At 41.0% G+C, this 22,009-nt stretch overlaps 1 protein-coding gene across 1 annotated transcript in view; it reads left to right on the top strand.

Moving 5' to 3' along the window:
* The first annotated feature begins 4,953 nt into the window (after window positions 1–4,953).
* The window catches only part of gucy1a2 (guanylate cyclase 1, soluble, alpha 2), a 44,322-nt gene continuing 27,266 nt past the window's right edge, over window positions 4,954–22,009 (top strand). Inside the window, exons 1-4 of the mRNA XM_052106704.1 lie at window positions 4,954–5,190; window positions 15,061–15,122; window positions 15,947–16,062; window positions 18,313–19,148. Of these exons, the coding sequence (XP_051962664.1) occupies window positions 4,954–5,190; window positions 15,061–15,122; window positions 15,947–16,062; window positions 18,313–19,148 (1,251 nt within the window). The remainder of the gene's footprint in view (window positions 5,191–15,060; window positions 15,123–15,946; window positions 16,063–18,312; window positions 19,149–22,009) is intronic.

Below are 22,009 nucleotides of genomic sequence, written 5' to 3'. Positions count from 1 at the left end.
TGCCTCAATACAATCCTGTCTCGGAGGTCTACAGACAATTCCTTGGACTTCATGGCTTGGTTTGTGCTCTGACATGCACTGTTAACTGTGGGGCCTTATATAGACAGGTGTGTTCCTTTCCAAATCATGTCCAAGTTGTAGAAACATCTCAAGGATGATCAGTGGAACAGGATGCACCTGAGCTCAATTTTGAGTGTCATGGCAAAGGCTGTGAATACTTATGTACATGTGATTTTTTTAATACATTTGCAAAGATTTCAAACAAACTTCTTTCACGTTGTCATTATGGGGTATTGTTTGTTGAATTTTGACAAAAATAATTAATGAATCCATTTTGGAATAAGGCTGTAACATAACAAAATGTGGAAAAAGTGAAGCGCTGTGAATACTTTCCGGATGCACTGTATGTTCCCTGTGAACAATCAAACGTAATTTTACAGTAGGGTTTACAGTGCATATGTCATGATGTTTAGATAATAATCCATAGAATAAGGAATTACCTTACCAAGGTACTTTTTTTGTAAGTGATGGCATCTGTTAAAAGCCTGTTTTTCAAAGTTCATGAATAACAGAACAATTCACCATGTTGTAGGAAGTTTTCAGGTTTAACAACACCTTCTGTCTGACCCAGCGTGAGCCGATATCAGTCATATAAAGGTCTCCCGTGTAGTCATCGCCCTTGATCTGCATTTTTAATTACAGCAGGAGAGCAGCTGGTGTGTTAAGCCGCATGGACGAAAGGACACGCTCCGGCTTGTAACAGAAGAAGAGTGTTTGTTTTAATAGCATTATTTCAGAGTGCTCAGGGGTCACCGGCGACGGGGAGATTGTGGAGGTGTGACCTCAGAGCTGTTGTAATTTGCGTGTATAGATGTTCAGTCATGTGGCTACACAGTACACATAGACACACACACACACACACACACTGGTGATTAGAACCACAGATCTGAACGGCAACACTGTACAGACAGACCTTCAACATGAAGAGGCATTCCTCAAACTACACACAGGTAACACGACTATAAACATGACCGTGAAAGCACAGTTGTGTATGGAGAGTTATATGGATTGTTTATGTGGATAATGGTAAATGGTCTGTGACTTGGTATGGTAAATATAGTGACTTTTTAACCTTAACGGTATTCAAAGCACATTCATACACCAATGATGACAGAGCTGTCATGCAAGGCGCTATCCTGCCATTGGGAGCAACTTGGGGTTCAGTGTCTTGCCCAAGGACACTTCGGTACATGGAGTCATGTGGGCCGGGAATCAAACCACCAACCCTGTGATTAGTGGCCGACCCGCTCTACCACCTGATCCACAGCTGCCCCAAATTGTGTAAAGGAATATTTCTAAATATGGGTGATATTTAAGGGTTTTAAGGTATAGTTAGGCAGAATGTTGGGGGTTGGCAGCCTCAGCCACTATTACATTTCATTGTGTCTTACATACAATGGAAGTGAATGGTGACTGAGGCTTTAGTCCGTAACATTCTTCCTAATCTTCAATTTGTGTCCCATGGAAGAAAGTTATTCAGGTTTCAAGGAACAAGAGGGTGAGTGACTGAGGTTTCATTTTTTGGGTGAACTTTTGCATTGGTATGAAGTCCATTCATTTAATGTGAACATATTGATGTCAACTGAAATTTCTTGGAGAGATATTTTTCAATGTTTTGTCCAAAAACAACTAAACCCATTGAAGTCAAAAATCAAAGATGGCACTTGTGTGGATCATTATGAAATATAAATACAGCTCTGGAAATAACGAAGAGACCACTGCAAAATGATGAGTTTCTCTGGATTTACACTCTATATGTGTGTGTTTGAGTAAAATGAAAATTTTAGATTTAGTACTGACGAAATTTCTCCCAAATTCCTAATATAAATATGGTCATTTAGAGCATTTATTTGCAGATAATGCAAAGAAAGCAAGTTCATATTCACATCGCTGTTGAGGGACTTTATGCCACTCCAGGTGCAAAATTTCAAGCAGCTCAGCTTTGTTTGATGGCTTGTTGTCATCCATGTTCCTCTTGATCACATTCCAGAGGTTTTCAATGGGGTTCAGGTCTGGAGATTGGGCTGGCTATGACAGGGTCTTGATTCAGTGGTTCTCCATCCACACCTTGATTGACTTGGCTGTGTAGCCTGGAGCGTTGTCCTGCTGGAAACACCAATCCTCAGAGTCAGGGAACATTGTCAGAGCAGAAAGAAGCAAGTTTTCTTCCAGGATAACCTTGTACGTGGCTTGATTCATGCGTCCGTCCAAAAGACGAATCTGCCCGATTCCAGCCTTGCTGAAGCACCCCCAGATCATCACCGATCCTCCACCAAATTTCACAGTTGGAGCGAGACACTGTAGCTTGATGTCCTCTCCAGGTCTCCCTCTAACCATTAGATGACCAGGTGGAGGATCGGTGATGATCTGGGGGTGCTTTTACCTTCAAACACGTGTATATATAAATAGTTAATTTAGAGAAATTGATAATTTTGCAATGGTCTCTTCAGTATTTCCAGAGCTGTAGTTCGGGCTCCAAACTCCTCATTTTGCTGAGCAAAAGGTTGGCACATCAGAACACTCAAAAATGTCATTTGCCCCAGTGTTTACACTCTTCTGAAAGTCAACCTGTGAATTTGGTTATTTATAGTTGGTGCTGCATTGAAGTGAAATTGTAGAAAATGTTAAGATCCAAACCATTTGCATGTCCGGTGTTAGCTGGTACGTCCCGTGTTTTGGACCAAATAGTTACGTTTTTAAGCTGTGGGAAGTTTGAGGGCGGACTGTTAATGAACCTACGGCGACAGCGCAAATCTAACACTTCATCTTTAATGCTTAACACCGTTCATTGAATGCATGCACAATAAATGCTAACATTTTTAATTATTGTTGGGTTTAGTTTTGATAATTAGTTCATATCCACTTAAATCACAACGGCTCTGTGTTGCCACGCTCACACACAGACATGCGACTCTTCTGTGCTAATACAGGAGTGCTAATGGGCAGAAAATGGAAAGTGGGTCAGACACGGGGAACGGAATGAGGGATGCTGGGAGAAGAGTGAAGGACAAAAAGAGGTAATGAGAGAGAAGAGAAATATCCAGAAGGCATCAGAGAGAGAGAGAGACTCAGTCTTCAAGCTTCACCCCTGCTAACATGACCTGACAGTCTCTCCTGCGAGATACATACACAAAACAATATCTGGTATAGGGTTTAGTCATATAGGTTGTTGTGCATTGCTGTTTATATTTATACTATGATGTGTTATTCTATTGCATTGAACAGAGTTAAACGAGGGAGGATTTTTGGCCTTTGCTGTGACAGTTGTTTGGCTGTGTTCATGGTAAGAGCCTGCAGTATTACAGTAACTGACCCCCATACAGTGACCGGAGACCACAAACACATCGTGTCATTACACTCTGGGCCATTCAATGTGTTCTGTTAAATGTTTCCCTGTTGTAATGTGAAGGGCAGTGTCTACTCTCCTAGATTTATAACCTCAAAACTGCTTTATTATACTGTTTTACATACAATATTACAACTTACAAAATAACAAAAAAAGAGCCATGAATGGTATTTACAAATGATAACAAAATATTACATTGGTGTGTGTTATATTAGAAATCTAGTGCAATAATGAATTACTTAAGTGTAATAAATGTGATGTATTTGTGATGTATATGATGTGGAAGTTGTTTTTGGTCTGTATCTATTAAGTTATTAAATCTAATAACACAATTACTTGAATTTTACTCTGCTATGATGAACATGTTCAAAGTCATTTATATATTTAGCTGGTTAAAGGAAGAAATGTCAAATTGGTGTAACCCTCATTGAAAGGCAAAAACATTTTTTTTTTTAATTATTATTAGTTTATAACAATTTTGTTGTGTTTCTTGAAAAAATAAGCAGTGCACAATTTTGATTTTAAAAATTATATTTGAAGAAAAAAAAAATGTCTTCACCAAATCAAAGTCAGATGTGACTCGTGACTGTGGACAGTTAATTAAAAACAAATTAATAATTTGACATTTTAATGAAAAGGCATATATTTTGTTTTAAGGTCAAATTAAGTAACCCTACGAAAACTGATACTCCTGACTTTTATCATGATGATTGTAATATATATATATATATATCCTTTAAAAATATATTTGAAAACCTTTTTGAAATGAACTTAAATGTCTTTACACTCTCGTATTCAAGATGCAAGTATTTTAATGCCATTTTACTTGACATTTTTACAGTAATTAAATCTATTTTATGTAGAAAATGCTATAAATGTTTTTCCAGAAATGTTTAAAAACAATATGGACATTATTTGTCAACAATCCATTTACAAGCATCCCCATAAAATCGTTACAAACTGTTATGTACATGTTATTACATAGTAATTACTATGTAATTATCTTGTAATACAATTACTGTCAGTTAAATATGACCAATATTGCTTTGCATGCTTTATAGGTTCACAGATGTCTCTCTCTCTCTCTCTCTCTCTCTCTCTCTCTCTCTCTCTCTCTCTCTCTCTCAAGGGAGGGGTGTAGAGGATTTTTGCTGCATGTTAACTGATTGGCTATATTCTTGTTCTGTGCGCTCTGGATGTTGGAATATCTCTGGTCTTTAAGCGCGTCTCCTTGACTGTCCCCTCGTCAAACCCGCAGAGCCCCGCAGGAACAGACGGACAGACAGTAGCCCCGCGGGGATGATGATGATGTCTCCGGGGGTCTTCATCGGTCTGCGAAGCTGCCGGATCAGCAAGGAGAACGGGATTCGATAATCCCAACGTCCCACTCCATCCCACCCCACACCCACGCAGAGAACACCTGGGTATTTCTGCGCGCTTGGCGATCGGGAGGTCCTGAGCTGATTCCCGGGGCTTGAGAGCGCACCGTTCCGCGATGCTTCTGTGTCACCTGGGCATCTGATGAGTCCGCCCGCATCATCCGCAGCATGTCCTCACGGAAGATCTCCTCCGAATCCTTCAGCTCCATTGGCTCTGATTACCTGGAGAGCCCCGGCGAGGACGGAGAGTGTCCGTTCTCACGCGACTTCTGGAACGGCCGGAGTCCCGTGGAGACGCTCTCGTGTCCGTTCGATGACGCGGCCGTCAGCAGGCGGGCCGCCCGACGCAAACGCGTCAATCTAGACTCGCTCGGGGAGAGTTTGAGACGGCTCACCTCACCCACGGTACCGAACCTTACTTTTCCCTTCAACACTCATTCAACTGCACACGTAATGCAGATGTGCTCCTGCTTTCTCTGAGGGTATCATATGCATATTTTTGGATATGCAGAAATATTTGCTATATCTAGCATACATATATATATATATCCAGTATGGCTACAGTTTTATACTAGATACAATATGACTGAATCAACTGAAGTCAGAAGGCATAAAATAAGCCACATGACCATATAACTGGGCTACATGACATATATGCTCAGTGTGCAGTCTCCATATTATATATGTGTGCTATTATATCATGTAAGAGTGAATAGGCCGTTCTTGAATGTGTCACACAGACATTCATGTTAAGGGTTCAAATTCACAGATCCAGCCAGATTACCATCACAAGAGTCATAAGTGATCTTTCTGTACCAGTATTAATAGTCTAGATGCTGTTAGAGTACTGATGACGGTGATGTTGATTGATTTGATTGATAGCAGGAGAGCAGATTATACAGCTGGTAAATCTCTGACAGCGTGACAGTGCAGATGTTCAAATGCTCAGTCCCTCAGCCGTATGGACGCTTTTACACTTTCAGTGTTTTTGAATGCACGGGTTGTTTAGGCCCTGCTGTATGTGTGTGCGCATGTATTCTTACATGATTATTCTGTCTGCATGGGGAAAGTATACAGTTGCAATGCTGACAAACATTCATATGGATGTGTGTGTGTATGTGAAAGTGTCTTTGGGTCTTTCTTTCTCTATACACATACACATTATACTGCAGAGCAGCATTAGAGGGACTATGTGCATGTATGTGTGCATGTATGTCTGCAGTCAGAGCATCAGAATGTCTCTCTGCGATTCACTTGAGTGGATTCGTCCTTGTGTGTGTGTGTGTGTGTGTGTGTGTGTGTAGTCACACTTGAAAATGTGGCTTATAGCAAACCAACTGCTCCAATGGCATAAATCAAAAAGCTGTGTGTGTGAGATCTAGCTGAATTATATACAAAACAATTCTTAGACCGGCTGTACACACACACACACACATGCAGATGGGTAGCTAAAATTAAATGTGACATGCGACAATTCATCTACTATAAAAACATTTTGCCCCCAGTTCTGCTATAGGCTAATCATTATACAATGCCGTTTTTATGAGACAACATGAACTTTTTGTACTTATAAAAATGACTTTTTTTTTCACACTGCTGAACTATTTAAAGGGACAGTTCACCCAAAAATGAAAATTCTCTCATTTACTCACCCTCATGCCATCCCAAATGTAAATGGCTTTCATTCTTAAAGAAAAACAGAAGAATGTCTCAGCTGAGAAGGTCCTTATAATGCAAGTGGATGGTGATCAGACCTTTTTGAAGCTCCAAAAATCACAGTCAGCATAAACATCATCCATACGACTCCACTGGTCAAATTAATGTCTTCTAAAGTGAAAAAAAAAATCGCTTTTTTGCTGTGAAAAAGATCCATATTTAAGTACTTCCTGCCAGTCTACGCAATCTCTCGTGTGACGTATTCGGCGTTGGCATGTTATGGATGTAATCTCATGTTTTTCTCTTGGTTGAGACATCCAGGATGAGCACACAAACGCCCCATTGTGAGACAACAAACCGATAAAACCAACAAACATTCTGTTCGGCGTTCCTACTACTCAGTTGTAAATAGAGCCGCTCTTCCGGGTGCTCTTCCGAGCGCTCTTCCGGGTGCGTAGCGCATGTGTCTGTTCTTGTGTGATCGTGTCAACGTGATTACATCACACGTGCGTACCACTGCTGACCGAAAGTGATGATTTATAGTTAAAAAGTTTTTGCAGAAAAAGTGATCGTTTTGCTTTAGAAGACATTAATTTAACCAGTGGAGTCGTATGGATGATGTTTATGCTGACTGTCTGTGATTTTTAAAGCTTCAACAGGTCTGATCACCATCCACTTGCATTATAAGGACCTACTGAGCTGAGACATTCTGCTGTTTTCCTTTATTTGTGTTCTGCTGAAGAAAGTAAGTCATAAACACATCTGGAATGGCATGAGGTTGAGTAAATGATGAGTTAATTTTCATTTTGGGTGAACTATCCCTTTAAAATAAACTTATGAAGGCAAAAATGTAGTTAAAAGTTATGACCTGTCACAGGAACTAAAATATACACATGCACTTATAATTGTTATATACAGAACATTTTGGCCTAAAATCTTGTTTTATACAAAAACAAAAGTTTATGGACATTCTATACAGTATGTCAACTCTATTATGTCTAGACAGGATATTTAGGTGCTGTTTAGAGTAACATTAGCATTGATTGATCATCTGTATTTCTTGTGTAGTCTTTATGCACAGACGCACACACATGCACACACACGCACTCGCACGCACGCACACACACGCACACACGCACATGCACTCACACACACACACGCGCACACGCACACACTCAATCACACACGCACACATGCACGCACACATGCACTCACACACATGCACTCACACACACACACACGCGCACACACGCACACACTCAATCACACACGCACACATGCACACACTCGCACACATGCACGCACACATGCACTCACACTCACGCACACGCACACACTCAATCACACACGCACTCGCACACATGCACTCACACACACACACGCGCACACACACTCACGCGCACTCACACACTCACGCACACACTCAATCACACACGCACTCGCACACATGCACTCACACACACACACACTCACACTCGCACACCTGCACTCACACACACACACACACACACTCACTCGCACACACAACACACACACACACACACACTAGTAGCTGTCTTAAAGTGATAGTCACACAAAATGAAAATTCTATCATCCTTTACTCACCCTCATGTTGTTCCAAACCTGTGTGACTATCTTCTGTGTAACACAAAAGATGTTAGACAGAATGTTAGCCTCAGTCACCATTCACTTTCCATTCAGTAAAAGTGAATGGTGACTGAGGCTAACAGCATGTCTAGCATCTCCTTTTGTGTTCCACAGATGTTTGGACCAACATGAGGGTGAATAAATGATGACAGAATTTTCATTTTTTTTGTGAAATATTACTTTAAAGTTGGATATTGGTTGAAGTGATGTGTGTCACAGAAAACACACACATGCATTGTTCTGTGAGTGAGACAGAAAGATTTGCAATATTAGGAACCTTTTGTAATAACTGTTCTGAAATTATTTATAAAATGTCCTTTGGATGTTTATAGAAGTCTGAGGAAAATGAACAAAGCAACATGTTGTTCTCTGTTCCAAAAGCTCTTTGTGGATGATCAATAACCTTATATTATTATTATAATTATTTACACAATAATTGAGTATACTTTTAAAGAAAACAATTTTTTTTTTGCATTGTGACATTTTCACGTTAGGCAAATTTTCCCCAGCAAACATTAAAGGCAATACAGCAAAGTAATCAGAATTTGGGGGTGTAATGTGCTTTTACTTGTCATATTTACTTGTGTGTGTGGAAATGAAAAAATCGTAATGTTTTTCTTCCTTTTGATTCATGAGGTGACAGTTTTTGCGAGATTCTCTCTTTTGCCTTATCTCACACTTTCAGTGTGCTCACAGCATTGTCTTCATGTTACTGCAGTGTTAATGTTAGTATGAATCATGTTCGGTTTTACCAGAGAGAGAGAGAGGGTCAGATTGGATTCCTACCAAACCACCGACCACATTCACACGCTACACACAATAGTCAACCAGCACGTTCATCAAAAAAGCAAAGGCAAACTTGATGCATGCTTTGTGGATTTAAAAAAGCATTAGATTCCATTTAGCATGATGGTCTATATTATAAAATTCTACAATCCGGCATTGGGGGTAAAATGTACGACACTATCAAATCTATGTATTCAGACAACAGGTGCGCAGTTAAAATTGGCAATAAAAGAACAGAATTTTTCACTCAAGGGTGAGGAGTGAGACCGGGCTGCAGTTTCAGTCCAGAACAATCTGCAACACCCGGTCTTACTCTAAATCATTCTGAAGTTAAATTTCTTCTCTATGCAGATGATCTGGTGCTGCTGTCAGCTACTGCACAAGGGCTACAGCAGCCTTGACCTGCTGGAGAACTACTGTCAGAACTGGGCCCTGACAGTCAATCTGAAAAAAACTCAAATTATGATTTTCCAGAAAAAAGCCAGATTACAGGACCCCAGATACTCTGGGGAACACTGCAATAGAACACACCCAACACTACCACTACCTCGGTCTAAAAATTAGTGCTTCTGGGGGGTTTTGGTCTGGCAGTGAATGCACTAAAAGAGAAAGCTATAAGAGCATTTATGCTATTAAGGTCAAATTTACCCAAGTTGACATTCCTGTAACAATCTGGTGTAAGGTCTTTGATAGTATTATGATGCCTATTGCTCTGTATGGATGTGAGGTTTGGGGTCCACTCTGTCTGGCAGATTACTGGAGATGGGACAAACACCCCATAGAATCCCTGAATGCAGAAATCTGTAGAAACATTCGAAGAGTTCAGAGAAGAACACCTACTAATGCATGCCGGGCCGAACTAGGCAGATACCCCCTTATTATACATATTGAAAAACGATCCCTCAAATTTTGGACACACTGCAACATGAAGCCCTTAAAACCCAAGAGCTGAAGCCTGAAACCAGAAAACTCACAAACCCACTAACAACTAACAAACACCAGTTTCAGACCAGCACTGCTGAACTAAACCAAATCAGAATAAACCAAATCATAAAAGAAAGCAAAAATTCATATTTAGACCATTGGGAAAATGAACGTAAAAACCAAAGCAAACTGGAATTTTATCAGGCCCTAAACAAAACATATAATCTGGCAGAATATCTGCAAACTGTAAGAGATCCAAAACAGAGACGGATCCTCCCCAAATACAGACTCCGTGATCACAGACAAACATGAACGAGTCTGTGCTCACTGTGACACGGGGGAGGTCAAGACAGAGACACACTTTATCCTTCACGAGATCAGATCAGATGCTGGTGTTACTGGGGGAGATCAGATCAGATGCTGGTGTTACTGGGGGAGATCAGATCAGATGCTGGTGTTACTGGAGGAGATCAGATCAGATGCTGGTGTTACTGGGGGAGATCAGATCAGATCAGATGCTGGTGTTATGAGATCAGATCAGATGCTGGTGTTACTGGGGGAGATCAGATCAGATGCTGGTGTTACTGGGGGAGATCAGATCAGATCAGATGCTGGTGTTATGAGATCAGATCAGATGCTGGTGTTACTGGGGGAGATCAGATCAGATGCTGGTGTTACTGGGGGAGATCAGATCAGATGCAGGTGTTACTGCAGGAGATCAGATCAGATGCTGGTGTTACTGGGGGAGATCAGATCAGATACTGGTGTTACTGGGGGAGATCAGATCAGATGCTGGTGTTACTGGGGGAGATCAGATCAGATGCTGGTGTTACTGGGGAGATCAGATCAGATGCTGGTGTTATGAGATCAGATCAGATGCTGGTGTTACTGGGGGAGATCAGATCAGATGCTGGTGTTACTGGGGGAGATCAGATCAGATGCTGGTGTTACTGGGGGAGATCAGATCAGATGCTGGTGTTATGAGATCAGATCAGATGCTGGTGTTACTGGGGTAGATCAGATCAGATGCTGGTGTTACTGGGGGAGATCAGATCAGATGCTGGTGTTACTGGGGGAGATCAGATCAGATGCTGGTGTTATGAGATCAGATCAGATGCTGGTGTTACTGGGGGAGATCAGATCAGATCAGGTGCTGGTGTTACTGGGGGAGATCAGATCAGATGCTGGTGTTACTGCGGGAGATCAGATCAGATGCTGGTGTTACTGGGGGAGATCAGATCAGATGCTGGTGTTATGGGGGAGATCAGATCAGATGCTGGTGTTATGGGGGAGATCAGATCAGATGCTGGTGTTACTGGGGGAGATCAGATCAGATCAGATGCTGGTGTTACTGGGGGAGATCAGATCAGATGCTGGTGTTACTGGGGGAGATCAGATCAGATGCTGGTGTTATGAGATCAGATCAGATGCTGGTGTTACTGGGGGAGATCAGATCAGATGCTGGTGTTATGAGATCAGATCAGATGCTGGTGTTACTGGAGGAGATCAGATGCTGGTGTTATGGGGGAGATCAGATCAGATGCTGGTGTTACTGGGGGAGATCAGATCAGATGCTGGTGTTATGAGATCAGATCAGATGCTGGTGTTACTGGGGGAGATCAGATCAGATGCTGGTGTTACTGGAGGAGATCAGATCAGATGCTGGTGTTATGGGGGAGATCAGATCAGATGCTGGAGTTATTGGGGGAGATCAGATCAGATGCTGGTGTTACTGGAGGAGATCAGATCAGATGCTGGTGTTATGGGGGAGATGAGATCAGATGCTGGTGTTACTGGGGGAGATCAGATCAGATGCTGGTGTTACTGGGGGAGATCAGATCAGATGCTGGTGTTACTGGAGGAGATCAGATCAGATGCTGGTGTTAGTGGGGGAGATCAGATCAGATGCTGGTGTTACTGGAGGAGATCAGATCAGATGCTGGTGTTACTGGGGGAGATCAGATCAGATGCAGGTGTTACTGGGGGAGATCAGATCAGATGTTGGTGTTACTGGGGGAGATCAGATCAGATGCTGGTGTTACTGGGGGAGATCAGATCAGATGCTGGTGTTATGAGATCAGATCAGATGCTGGTGTTACTGGAGGAGATCAGATCAGATGCTGGTGTTATGAGATCAGATCAGATGCTGGTGTTACTGGAGGAGATCAGATGCTGGTGTTATGGGGGAGATCAGATCAGATGCTGGTGTTACTGGGGGAGATCAGATCAGATGCTGGTGTTATGAGATCAGATCAGATGCTGGTGTTACTGGAGGAGATCAGATCAGATGCTGGTGTTACTGGGGGAGATCAGATCAGATGCTGGTGTTACTGGAGGAGATCAGATCAGATGCTGGTGTTACTGGGGGAGATCAGATCAGATGCTGGTGTTACTGGAGGAGATCAGATCAGATGCTGGTGTTATGGGGGAGATCAGATCAGATGCTGGTGTTACTGGGGGAGATCAGATCAGATGCTGGTGTTATGAGATCAGATCAGATGCTGGTGTTACTGGAGGAGATCAGATGCTGGTGTTATGGGGGAGATCAGATCAGATGCTGGTGTTACTGGGGGAGATCAGATCAGATGCTGGTGTTATGAGATCAGATCAGATGCTGGTGTTACTGGGGGAGATCAGATCAAATGCTGGTGTTACTGGAGGAGATCAGATCAGATGCTGGTGTTACTGGGGGAGATCAGATCAGATGCTGGTGTTACTGGGGGAGATCAGATCAGATGCTGGTGTTACTGGGGGAGATCAGATCAGATGCAGGTGTTACTGGAGGAGGACCATCATGCATCAGTTGCAACTAAATTCATTTTTGAGATGCACACCCTCAGAAACCAATCACTGCCTTAATGTACTTCATTCACAGTACTTTTATTTTCTTATGTTCATAATGTCCTGTTAAATGCATATTTTATTTTATATTGTATTGTGTATATTGTTATTATAGTTTTTCAATTGGATTGAAATTGAGAGAGAGAGAGACTGTGAGGTGACTGAAGCAGATTTGGCCAGGTAAAGCTGGATTTCAGCTATTAAGAGCTAAATGAGAAGGATTTGATTGTTTTTTTGGGTGATAAAGACAGTTGATTGGATAAGGCTTAAATGTATATTCTATTACAGGTAGATCAGCACTGCAAATCCCTTTAAAGACAGATCGGTTTACTGCCACCTCAAAAACACTCCCAACGAGTCACAAACTGGCTGTCAACGTTAATGTACGACATGTGATTCCTTCCTTTTACCCTGCTCAAGAAAGCTTTATTAGTAAAAACGTACATTTCTACTCTATGAAACTGTGTACAATTACATTCATAATGTGTAGAAGTGCATTTCCCTTTTATAAGAGTATGTTTTTATAAGGATATTTTACAAGACATGACTGTGAATGATGCTTTTTGAGCCTTAATGTTAAATTCACCCCAAAATACAAATTCTGTCCTTCATGTTTTTTAAACCCATATGACTGACTTTCTTCTGAAAGGAGATGTTATGCAGAATGTTTATGCTGCTCTTTTCCATACAATGAAAGTAATGTAAAAGTAAAAAATGTAAGATTTTCTACAAGATTGATTTTAAGACTTGAAAAATGTCAAATGGTGTAACCAAGTAAAATACTTTTTTTTCATAATTATTCAACCCTTATTGCATGTAGCTGTTTCTTAAATCTGTAAGGCTACACAAGTAATTGCTTTAAAACAAACGGAAGTCATCAATCTGCAATGACACTTATTTCAGTTTTAAAACTGTCATAGGCAAAAATGTATTTCTATGCAAAAAATGCAATTAAAAATAAACCATCACAAAAGCTAATAGAGGAGATTATTTCATTACACAAGAAAGGTCGTGGCTAAAAGTACGTTTCCAAGGAACGTCAATATCCAGTAGACAAAGTTGGCAGCACCATTCATACATTTTTTAAATATGGTACAACAGCAACCTTCTTGGGGTGTGGAAGAAAGCAAAACTTCACCCAGGGAAATGCTGACTTGAATATTCAAGATGTAATTAGGAAATACTCGTGGAGTCCTGGAAGAAGGTTTTTATAGACATATGACACTAAACTGAACATGAGGGGTCAGCAGCAGGTCTAATATGACAAGAACGACACCGCATGGAGGCGGGTCAGTCCTGTTATGGGGGTGTTTTACATTTACATTTATGCATTTGGCAGACGCTTTTATCCAAAGTGACTTACAGAGCCCTTATTACAGGGACAATCCCCCCGGAGCAACCTGGAGTTAAGTGCCTTACTCAAGGATACAATGGTGGTGACTGTGGGGCTCGAACCAGCATCCTTCTGATTACCAGTTCATGTGCTTTAGCCCACTGCGCCACCACCACTCCGCATTAAAATATTTGTTTTGTGTGAATTGCATTTGTAATGTGTTTTGAATAACAGTATGGTCCAGACTAAGGAAATGAGTGTCTCGTCATTGACCCAAATAACAATAAAAGTTTAATCAAAGTAGTTTAAACAACTTTTGTGCTTTATTACAAGTCTTCTGAAGCCACACGGATCACGCTTGTGTGCGAAGAACAGAGCAAAAGTATATTACTCACATTTTTCTCTTAATTATTTAAAAAATCTGGAGTAACTCGGAAATCTCATTCATCCTCTTTCTTTAGCAAAATAAATGAACATACATATTATTAAACAATTCTTCTATTCAAGAACTGTGTACATGCAGGGGCGGAGCTAGTGGTTACCGTGGCCACCATGGAGCAAAGCATGGCCACCCCACTCGCTATTGCAGTTTTGGTCATTTTTTTTGTCTTGGGCACAATTTAGTTTTTTAGAGGTGGAACCGTCCCTGTACAACCGCAACACACGAGACTTAACAAGTGTGCACACCAAGGTCGCCGCACCCATCAGTCCCGGGTGTCACTGTATACACTCCCCTCCGTTTTTGTATCCAAGCGCCTCAGCTTTCCACATCAACAACCACCATCCCCCAACCCCGATGATCCGAAAATGTCTGTGCCACCACAGACTGATCGCTGGCCCCTGTGAAAAACTCCTGGCTCCGCCCCTGTGTACATGATACCTTTTCTAGGTTCTTTGGTTTAGTTTAACTTCTGATTTTGTAGTGTCCACCATTTCTGAACAAAACTCATTCTCACCCGTTCTTGCAAAACAACTCTTTGTGAAATGTTGTGATTTTGGACGGGGTTAGAGACGGGATAATCAAGCTGTGTTCATGTCACTTGACCTCTGGTGAACTCACTGCATTCTGTTGTCTTTCTCTTTTTTAGAAACAGACCATTCATTTGGCCTTGCAGAGAACGGTGGATTTTTACAGACAGAGAGAAATCAGGTACAGACACCCCATAAGAGAGACAAATCACCAATAAGAACTTTTAATAATTCAGTAATTTCTCCTATATAGACGATGGTATTAAATGCATTGTCAATAAAGACTTTTCCTGCTAATCTGATTTTTCTCCTGATATCTATAATGTTTTGCCAACGATAAAATACAAAATCCAATATGAACTCATCATTCTTCATAAACCAAATTATCTGAACTATGCTATCCATATTAATGTAATAGCTCTTACTGTACAGTGGCTCCAAAAATAATTTGGACTCTTAAGCCCGCTTAAACATTTCTGAATGTAATTTCATTAGATGCAATAATCATAACATTTATACATTTCAAATTAATAACAAAATTCCATAAAATTGAATAGAGTAATCTTTGATGAAATAAAATGTTTATTTATTTATTTAATTTGGTTTAACATTAAACAATTTAATGGAATAAAAATAGGCTCATTTTTTTTTTTTCAAGTGTAATTAAGCATCTAATAAAATAACGTGCAGCTTAAATGTCAAAATACTTTTGGGGGGCCACTGGTTTGTCTTTGGGGGGGCCACTGGTTTGTCTTTGGGGGGGCCACTGGTTTGTCTATATGTAGCTCATTTGTTTCTATGTTTCGCTCTTTTATTATTATTATTCTAAGGGGTTGTAGGAGAAACATCTGAAACAAATGTTGAAACTTAAATGAAACAGAACTGGCATCTCCCAATCCCGATATGGCTGAGCAACCTCTGGGATATTTGGGTTATATTTTGTCCCAACACTAAACACAAGACAGTTCTAGTGAATGTTAATCAATCTCTCTTTCTTTCTTGCAGCGGACAAGAGTTTGTAAGAAACTTGTCAGATGAGCAGAAGTGTTTTTTTGATAACTCACGATGTGACAGCCAGACCGACATCTCAGGAATATTGAAACACACGGCCACTATTTTAGGTGCGTACACACACACACACACACACACACACACACACACACACACACACACACACACAAAACCTTGACCTCAATTCACTCTCTCTCACATCAACACACGCCAACCTCAGCAGACATTCCCTTAAACTCCCTCCAGTGCTGCAGTCTCCGTTCTCCAAGCTGTTGCTAAGATACTAACTCTGCCATCCCTAACGAGAACACGTTTATAAATAAACCGCAATGAGCCGTTTGAACTGAGCCATTCCCAGCGAAATCTCGCTTTTCTGCGGCAGAGCGTCGTCATTTCAGAGCACTTATGCTGCATCTATTGACTATTTTGGAGATCAATTGTTCGCCTTGGGCCAGACCCTTAAACTTTTCATCTTTATTTAAAAGGATGTTTAAAAATATAGAGGCAAATATGACTAAACAAGTGAGTTAATAAAAAAGAAAGACGCAATACAAAACTGTGGAATTCATTGAAAGCTTCTGAGGCCACATTCACACAAATCCGTTTTCATTTGAAACAATTTATTTTACGTTTTCTAGCGTCATCATTTTACAAAGTATACGGTAGTGGAGAACGTTTTCCAAATGCTGCATTTTTGGTTGAGGAAAATGGCGTTCTAGTGTGGATGAACGGTGTAAACGTAGCAAAATGTTTGTGTTTTCTAATATTAATCTGGTTAATTTATAAACCTCCGTTTTCAGTTTCCTAGCATTTTCAATTACGTGGCTTAAATGTGTCTAATAGCTCTGATTTTAAATTCTGATTGGTTGAGCTGTGCTCAGCACAGTTGTATAATACACACCACACATTTTAAATAAATGTGCCAAGTTGCTGAATTACGAAACAATATGAAATAGTGGACTTGTTTTATTGTTTTGTTGCTTTTAAATGTGTCATACCTGATTGAAATGGCTCTTTAAAATGCAGAAAGTGAAATATAATCAATAGAAAACGTATGGAAGCTGATTGGACTGGTAATCTGGCATACCGGGCATTTTTCCGGTGGGTCGACGCTCTTTGGGGCCGATCAGGGGCAGACTGGCCATCGGGAGAACCGAGCGGCTGTGGCTCAGTTGGTAGAGCGGGTTGGCCACTAACCGCAGGGTTGGTGGTTCGAATCCCGACCCACACGTCTCCACATGCCGAAGTGTCCTTGGGCAAGACACTGAACCCCAAGTTGCTCACAATGGCGCCTTGGATGGCAGCTCTGCCGCCATTGGTGAGTGTGTGTGTGAATGGGTGAATGAATCACAGTGTAATGTGCTTTGAATACCCTTAAGGTTAAAAAGGCTTTAACAAGCCATGTGATAAGATGCATAGATTGATGGTCTCAGATGCGGAGGCAACTGAGATGCGTCCTCCGCCACCCAGATTGAGGCGAGTAACTACGCCACCATGAGGACTTGGAGCGCATTGGGAATTGGGCATTCCAAACTGGGGAGGAAATAATAGTGTAGTGTATCTTCAGTGTCTTCTATCTTTAGTGTATCTTCATGATTTCATGATGATATTTTAACTAGTATTGTAGCCTACATTTAATTTTTCTACATGTCTTTTTCATCAGGGAAGTAGATTACTAGCTCATTAAAATTCAAAATACATTAATATATTCTCATATACTATTTTCATATGATACCTATATAATATTTTGTCAATAAATATCCCTTTTAGCTAGTCTGTGAACTTTTACCTTTCTGCATATTCGTGCCCGGTGGCATAAACAAGCCCTCGTGATGATAAACCTCTCGCCATTTTCTCTTTGCTTTCCTTTTTGCGACATAGGCTTTCTGTGTATTAGAATAGTAAAACCGGGGATAAAAGCAGTCCTAAAAACTGGAACATGCGATCATCCTCCATTGCGCACTCACTCCAATGTTTACCTCTAACGCCGTCACCAACAGATGGATCTGTTACGTACATTCTTTTAATTTTACCGCGTCATAGTGAAAAAGAAACTGTAACCAACTGGCCTGGAACGGTACGGTTTTGCGATGAGAACTGTTCGACCCAGTGGTGGAAAGTAGCTTATGATAAAGTTTAAATTCTCAAGATTCTCATTTATTGGCAGGTTAAACGGCTGGTTGATTGCGGGTGCTTGATGAATAAACAAATTTACAATAAAATACGGTACACTATATTGGCGCAACTATTTAGTGAATAGCACCCCTCGAGTTTATTTCACCAGGATACGTACAACGAGCAACATAAAAATCCTTTTGCAAATCTGTTTTATAATGTTTTTATTGTGTTACTTTGCACAGGTGTTGACTTCACCACCGTACGGGGCCTATTTGGTGAGGAATTCTTCGGTTTATGTCTGGAGGAGAACGAGAGGGTTCTGCGATCTCTCGGAGGAAACCTGCAGGATTTCTTCAATGGTTTCGATGCTCTTCTAGAACATATTAGAACGTCCTGTGGGCAGCGAGCTTCGTCCGAGGTCCCCTCTTTCCTATGCAAAGACACTCTTCAGGAGAACGAAGAATCAGATGGAGAGAGGGATGGAGGGCGGACTCTTCTCCTCCATTGTTTCAACCCCGACCCTACTGTGGGCGTGGCTATGCCGGGGTTGATTCGAGCCGCCGCTCGACGAATCTACCAGTCGGACGTTTTGGTGGAAGAAGCTCCTCCCTCTTGGCTGCACACAGCCAATGAGGATGGAGAGCTCTCAGCGGACTCCTCCCTCTCTTCATCTCCATCTCCACTATCTTTGTCCTCTCCTGCCTGTTTATCCTTCCTTATCAAAGAGATTCGGACTCAACCTACATCTTCATCATCTTCATCCTTATCCTCGCACCCCACCACCGCATCTCGGCAGCTTTCGCGCTCACCGCTGGATCTACGGATCAGCTTGAGCACGTTTTCTCGAGCCTTCCCCTTCCATCTGGTGCTGGGACCCAACATGGATATTCTGCAGGTCGGCGAGGGGCTTCGTAAACAGGCCAAGGGCGAACCACACCGAACACTCACCTTCAGCAACAGCTTTGAGTTGGTTTCTCCCAGAATACCCTGCACGTTCCAGAACATCCTACTTAGGCTGTCCACACCATTCACCATTCGAACACGACCAGATGGGCCGGGACTCGACAGCAAGGAGAAGGTAAGAGGCTTTTCGATGTTATGAAATGGTTGCTTAACTTCATTTGTTTCTTTAGGATGAAAGTTCAGTGTGAAATAACACTAATTACTAGAGTTCCCACTTAGGTTGCTAACTTTTTGCCACGTGAAGTTGGGACGCTTTATCTTTTTGAGGGTTTCAATTGTCCCCCTCAAGCATTTTGCCACTAAATATAGGACAATAGGTAATTTTGTCCAAAATATGGGACATCCCGGCTAATACGGGATATTGTGCAAACCTAGTTCCCATGGTCATGTAAAACATGGAAATATCAGCTCATTTTGCATGTGTGTTTTTTCAGGCCTAGAAAAGATATGGAAATCAATTCAATCTTAATGGAAATTTAAAACAAATTTCTATAGCGAATATACATTTTGATTAAATTTCAAAGTAATGTGTGATTTGTGAGCAAATCATTCTTTTGAGTCAGCACTTTTCAATGAGTCGGTTGAACTGATTCACAAATTGGTCTGAATGTCTAATGGCTGAATTGGTCTCAATTCGATTTGTTTTTTTTTAAATCCTTAAATCCTTGAACAGTCAACTCAAACAAATAGAAAGTTAATGGAAGAGAAATGGAAATTAATTGGTCCAAAAGTATGGGTACCCTGATTTACACAATTAATAACCCAATGCTAGTATGCGTTGCATTCTTAGTGTTGCCACAAGGGACGCTATAGCGGACATTAGCTTATACTGTATACTTCTACGGTTAGGTTTTTATTTTCATGGCAGAGCTACAGAGAATCTTGCTAAAGGTCTGCATCTTAACCCGACCCAAACCCGAGACTGTATGACTCGACCCAACTGGCACCATTAAATTGTAAGCCCATACCGAAATCGCCCACTCTCTTCAATTTAAACAATTTAAAAACAGCACAGAAGAACGCTAAAATACTTTAGGTATGAACAGACCCTAATTCGTCTGTTCAAGCATGTCTGTGCTTGAAAATGTTGTTTTTTTATATTAAACATATATTAGCAAAATATTTATAATAATAATCATATATTTTTTTTATTAATCGCAAATCCTAACCTGATCACAAAATTTGAAGGAAAAAAATGGACACAACCCCGGCCTGAAACCCAACGGTTTGTCGGATGCCGTCAAGCTCGAAAAAAAAAGTGATTCTGGAAATCTCAGTGAGATTTTAATTGCAGTTTACACAGTTTGTAACCCAACGTAAGTATACGTTGTATTCTAAATGTTGCCACAAGGGGCATTATAGCGTATATTTGCTCAGATGGACTGCTTCTTTGGTTAGCTTTTTCTGCCAGGTCAACAACTGTAATGGCAGAGCAACAGAGAATCTTGCTAAGCACACACTTTTGCTTAAAGTGTCACAAATTCTGCTCACCAAGCAGAAATGTGATTCGGGAATTCTCAGAGAACAGTGAGAAAATTCAAGGCTTTATCTTTGTTCCGTCATTTAGCAGGTGCTTTTATTTTTATCAAGAGTATCTTACAGCGTGCTGATCAAAGGAACAATATGTCCCACTGGAGATGTCTGTACCTTGCTCAAGGGCACAACGCTGATTGTGTTTGGAGAAACTATGGAGCAACAAAGACCATTTCTTTTAGCTGTGTGTGTGTGTCTTGTGGCTGGTTACTGAAGTGAGGACCAATAAATATGAATAAAATAAATATCTTAACGCAGCGTGCAATAAAACAAAACTATAGCGTCCATAATAATCAACAGTGAACTTGCAGTGTAGACATGGTGTAAAAGTAAATTCACAATGAAAGTGATTTGTAGCATCAAAGTAAGTAAAAGTCATTCATTTTTAACTAGAGTTTCCAGTTTGAGGCAATATGAATTAGGGGACATATTTTAGCGCTAGTCACGAACAACATCTTGGATGTAGATGCTCAATGGTTCGGTTCCATTATTATATGCATTTAGAACTGCACCAGAGGAGCATTTAACCAGAATTTGAACAAGAGGCAAATTAAACTACTGTGAACTAGCCTACATACAGACACTTACAGGACTTCCTGGAGTGTTCAGACCGACAAAATAAAAGCTCAAGGGATTGGATCGGAAGAGAAAATGTGGTATCGGTGCATCCCTAGTATGAATAGCAGTGACTGTTGGCAATGCATCAAAGTTGTGCAGCGTTTAACTTTATGCGAATGAGCAGTGATGTAATGCAGCAACTACCAGTGAGAGTGAAGACTGTGGAGCTGACACGATCTGCCTCCTAATACACTTAGAATATGTAGTCAAGCCTAGCAACCAATGGTACAGCGACTTGGCGACCTCAAGCGATTTAATAACTGTTAGTGTTGACTTACAGTATCTTAACCCAGTGTTTCCCAACCACTGCAAAGGACAAATATTGACGATTGTATGCCTATGTGGGATAGTGGTGTGCTGTAGAATTGTTTAGTCGTAAAAAATGTGCCGTGGAAGAAAAAAGGTTGGGAAACACCGTCTTAACCAACTGTTCCAAGCGGCTTTTCTGTCCTTAATGAAAACGAAATACTGCACCAAGTGACAGAATCACAGCCAATCATAACATATTTGATGATAAGTATACAGCTACCTCCAAATTAGCATGCTATGTCTACTAAATAGTGTGCAATAATAGAATTAGTGTGTCCCAAATAATAGGATGTGAAAGGTCGAATGGCTCACCAATCTCTCTCACACTGATTAGCACCTTGTTGTGCTCTGGAGTGCAAATGTCTCTCATCTTCATTCCTGTCCTCTTTATTCTGTCGTTCTTTGAGGGATGGTGCTGTCAGATGTGATGTGTGTAAACGTTGTTTTGTCTGTCACAAAGCTGTTTGTCTTGTGTTGTCATGTAAAACACTGCTACAGTTGAAAGCCCAGGATCAA

This window comes from Xyrauchen texanus, chromosome 36 (assembly GCF_025860055.1).
Source record: "Xyrauchen texanus isolate HMW12.3.18 chromosome 36, RBS_HiC_50CHRs, whole genome shotgun sequence".
Taxonomy (NCBI): Eukaryota; Metazoa; Chordata; class Actinopteri; order Cypriniformes; family Catostomidae; genus Xyrauchen; species Xyrauchen texanus.
The sequence above is the reverse complement of the archived record's forward strand: the minus strand, read 5'-3'. Positions and strand labels throughout refer to the sequence as shown.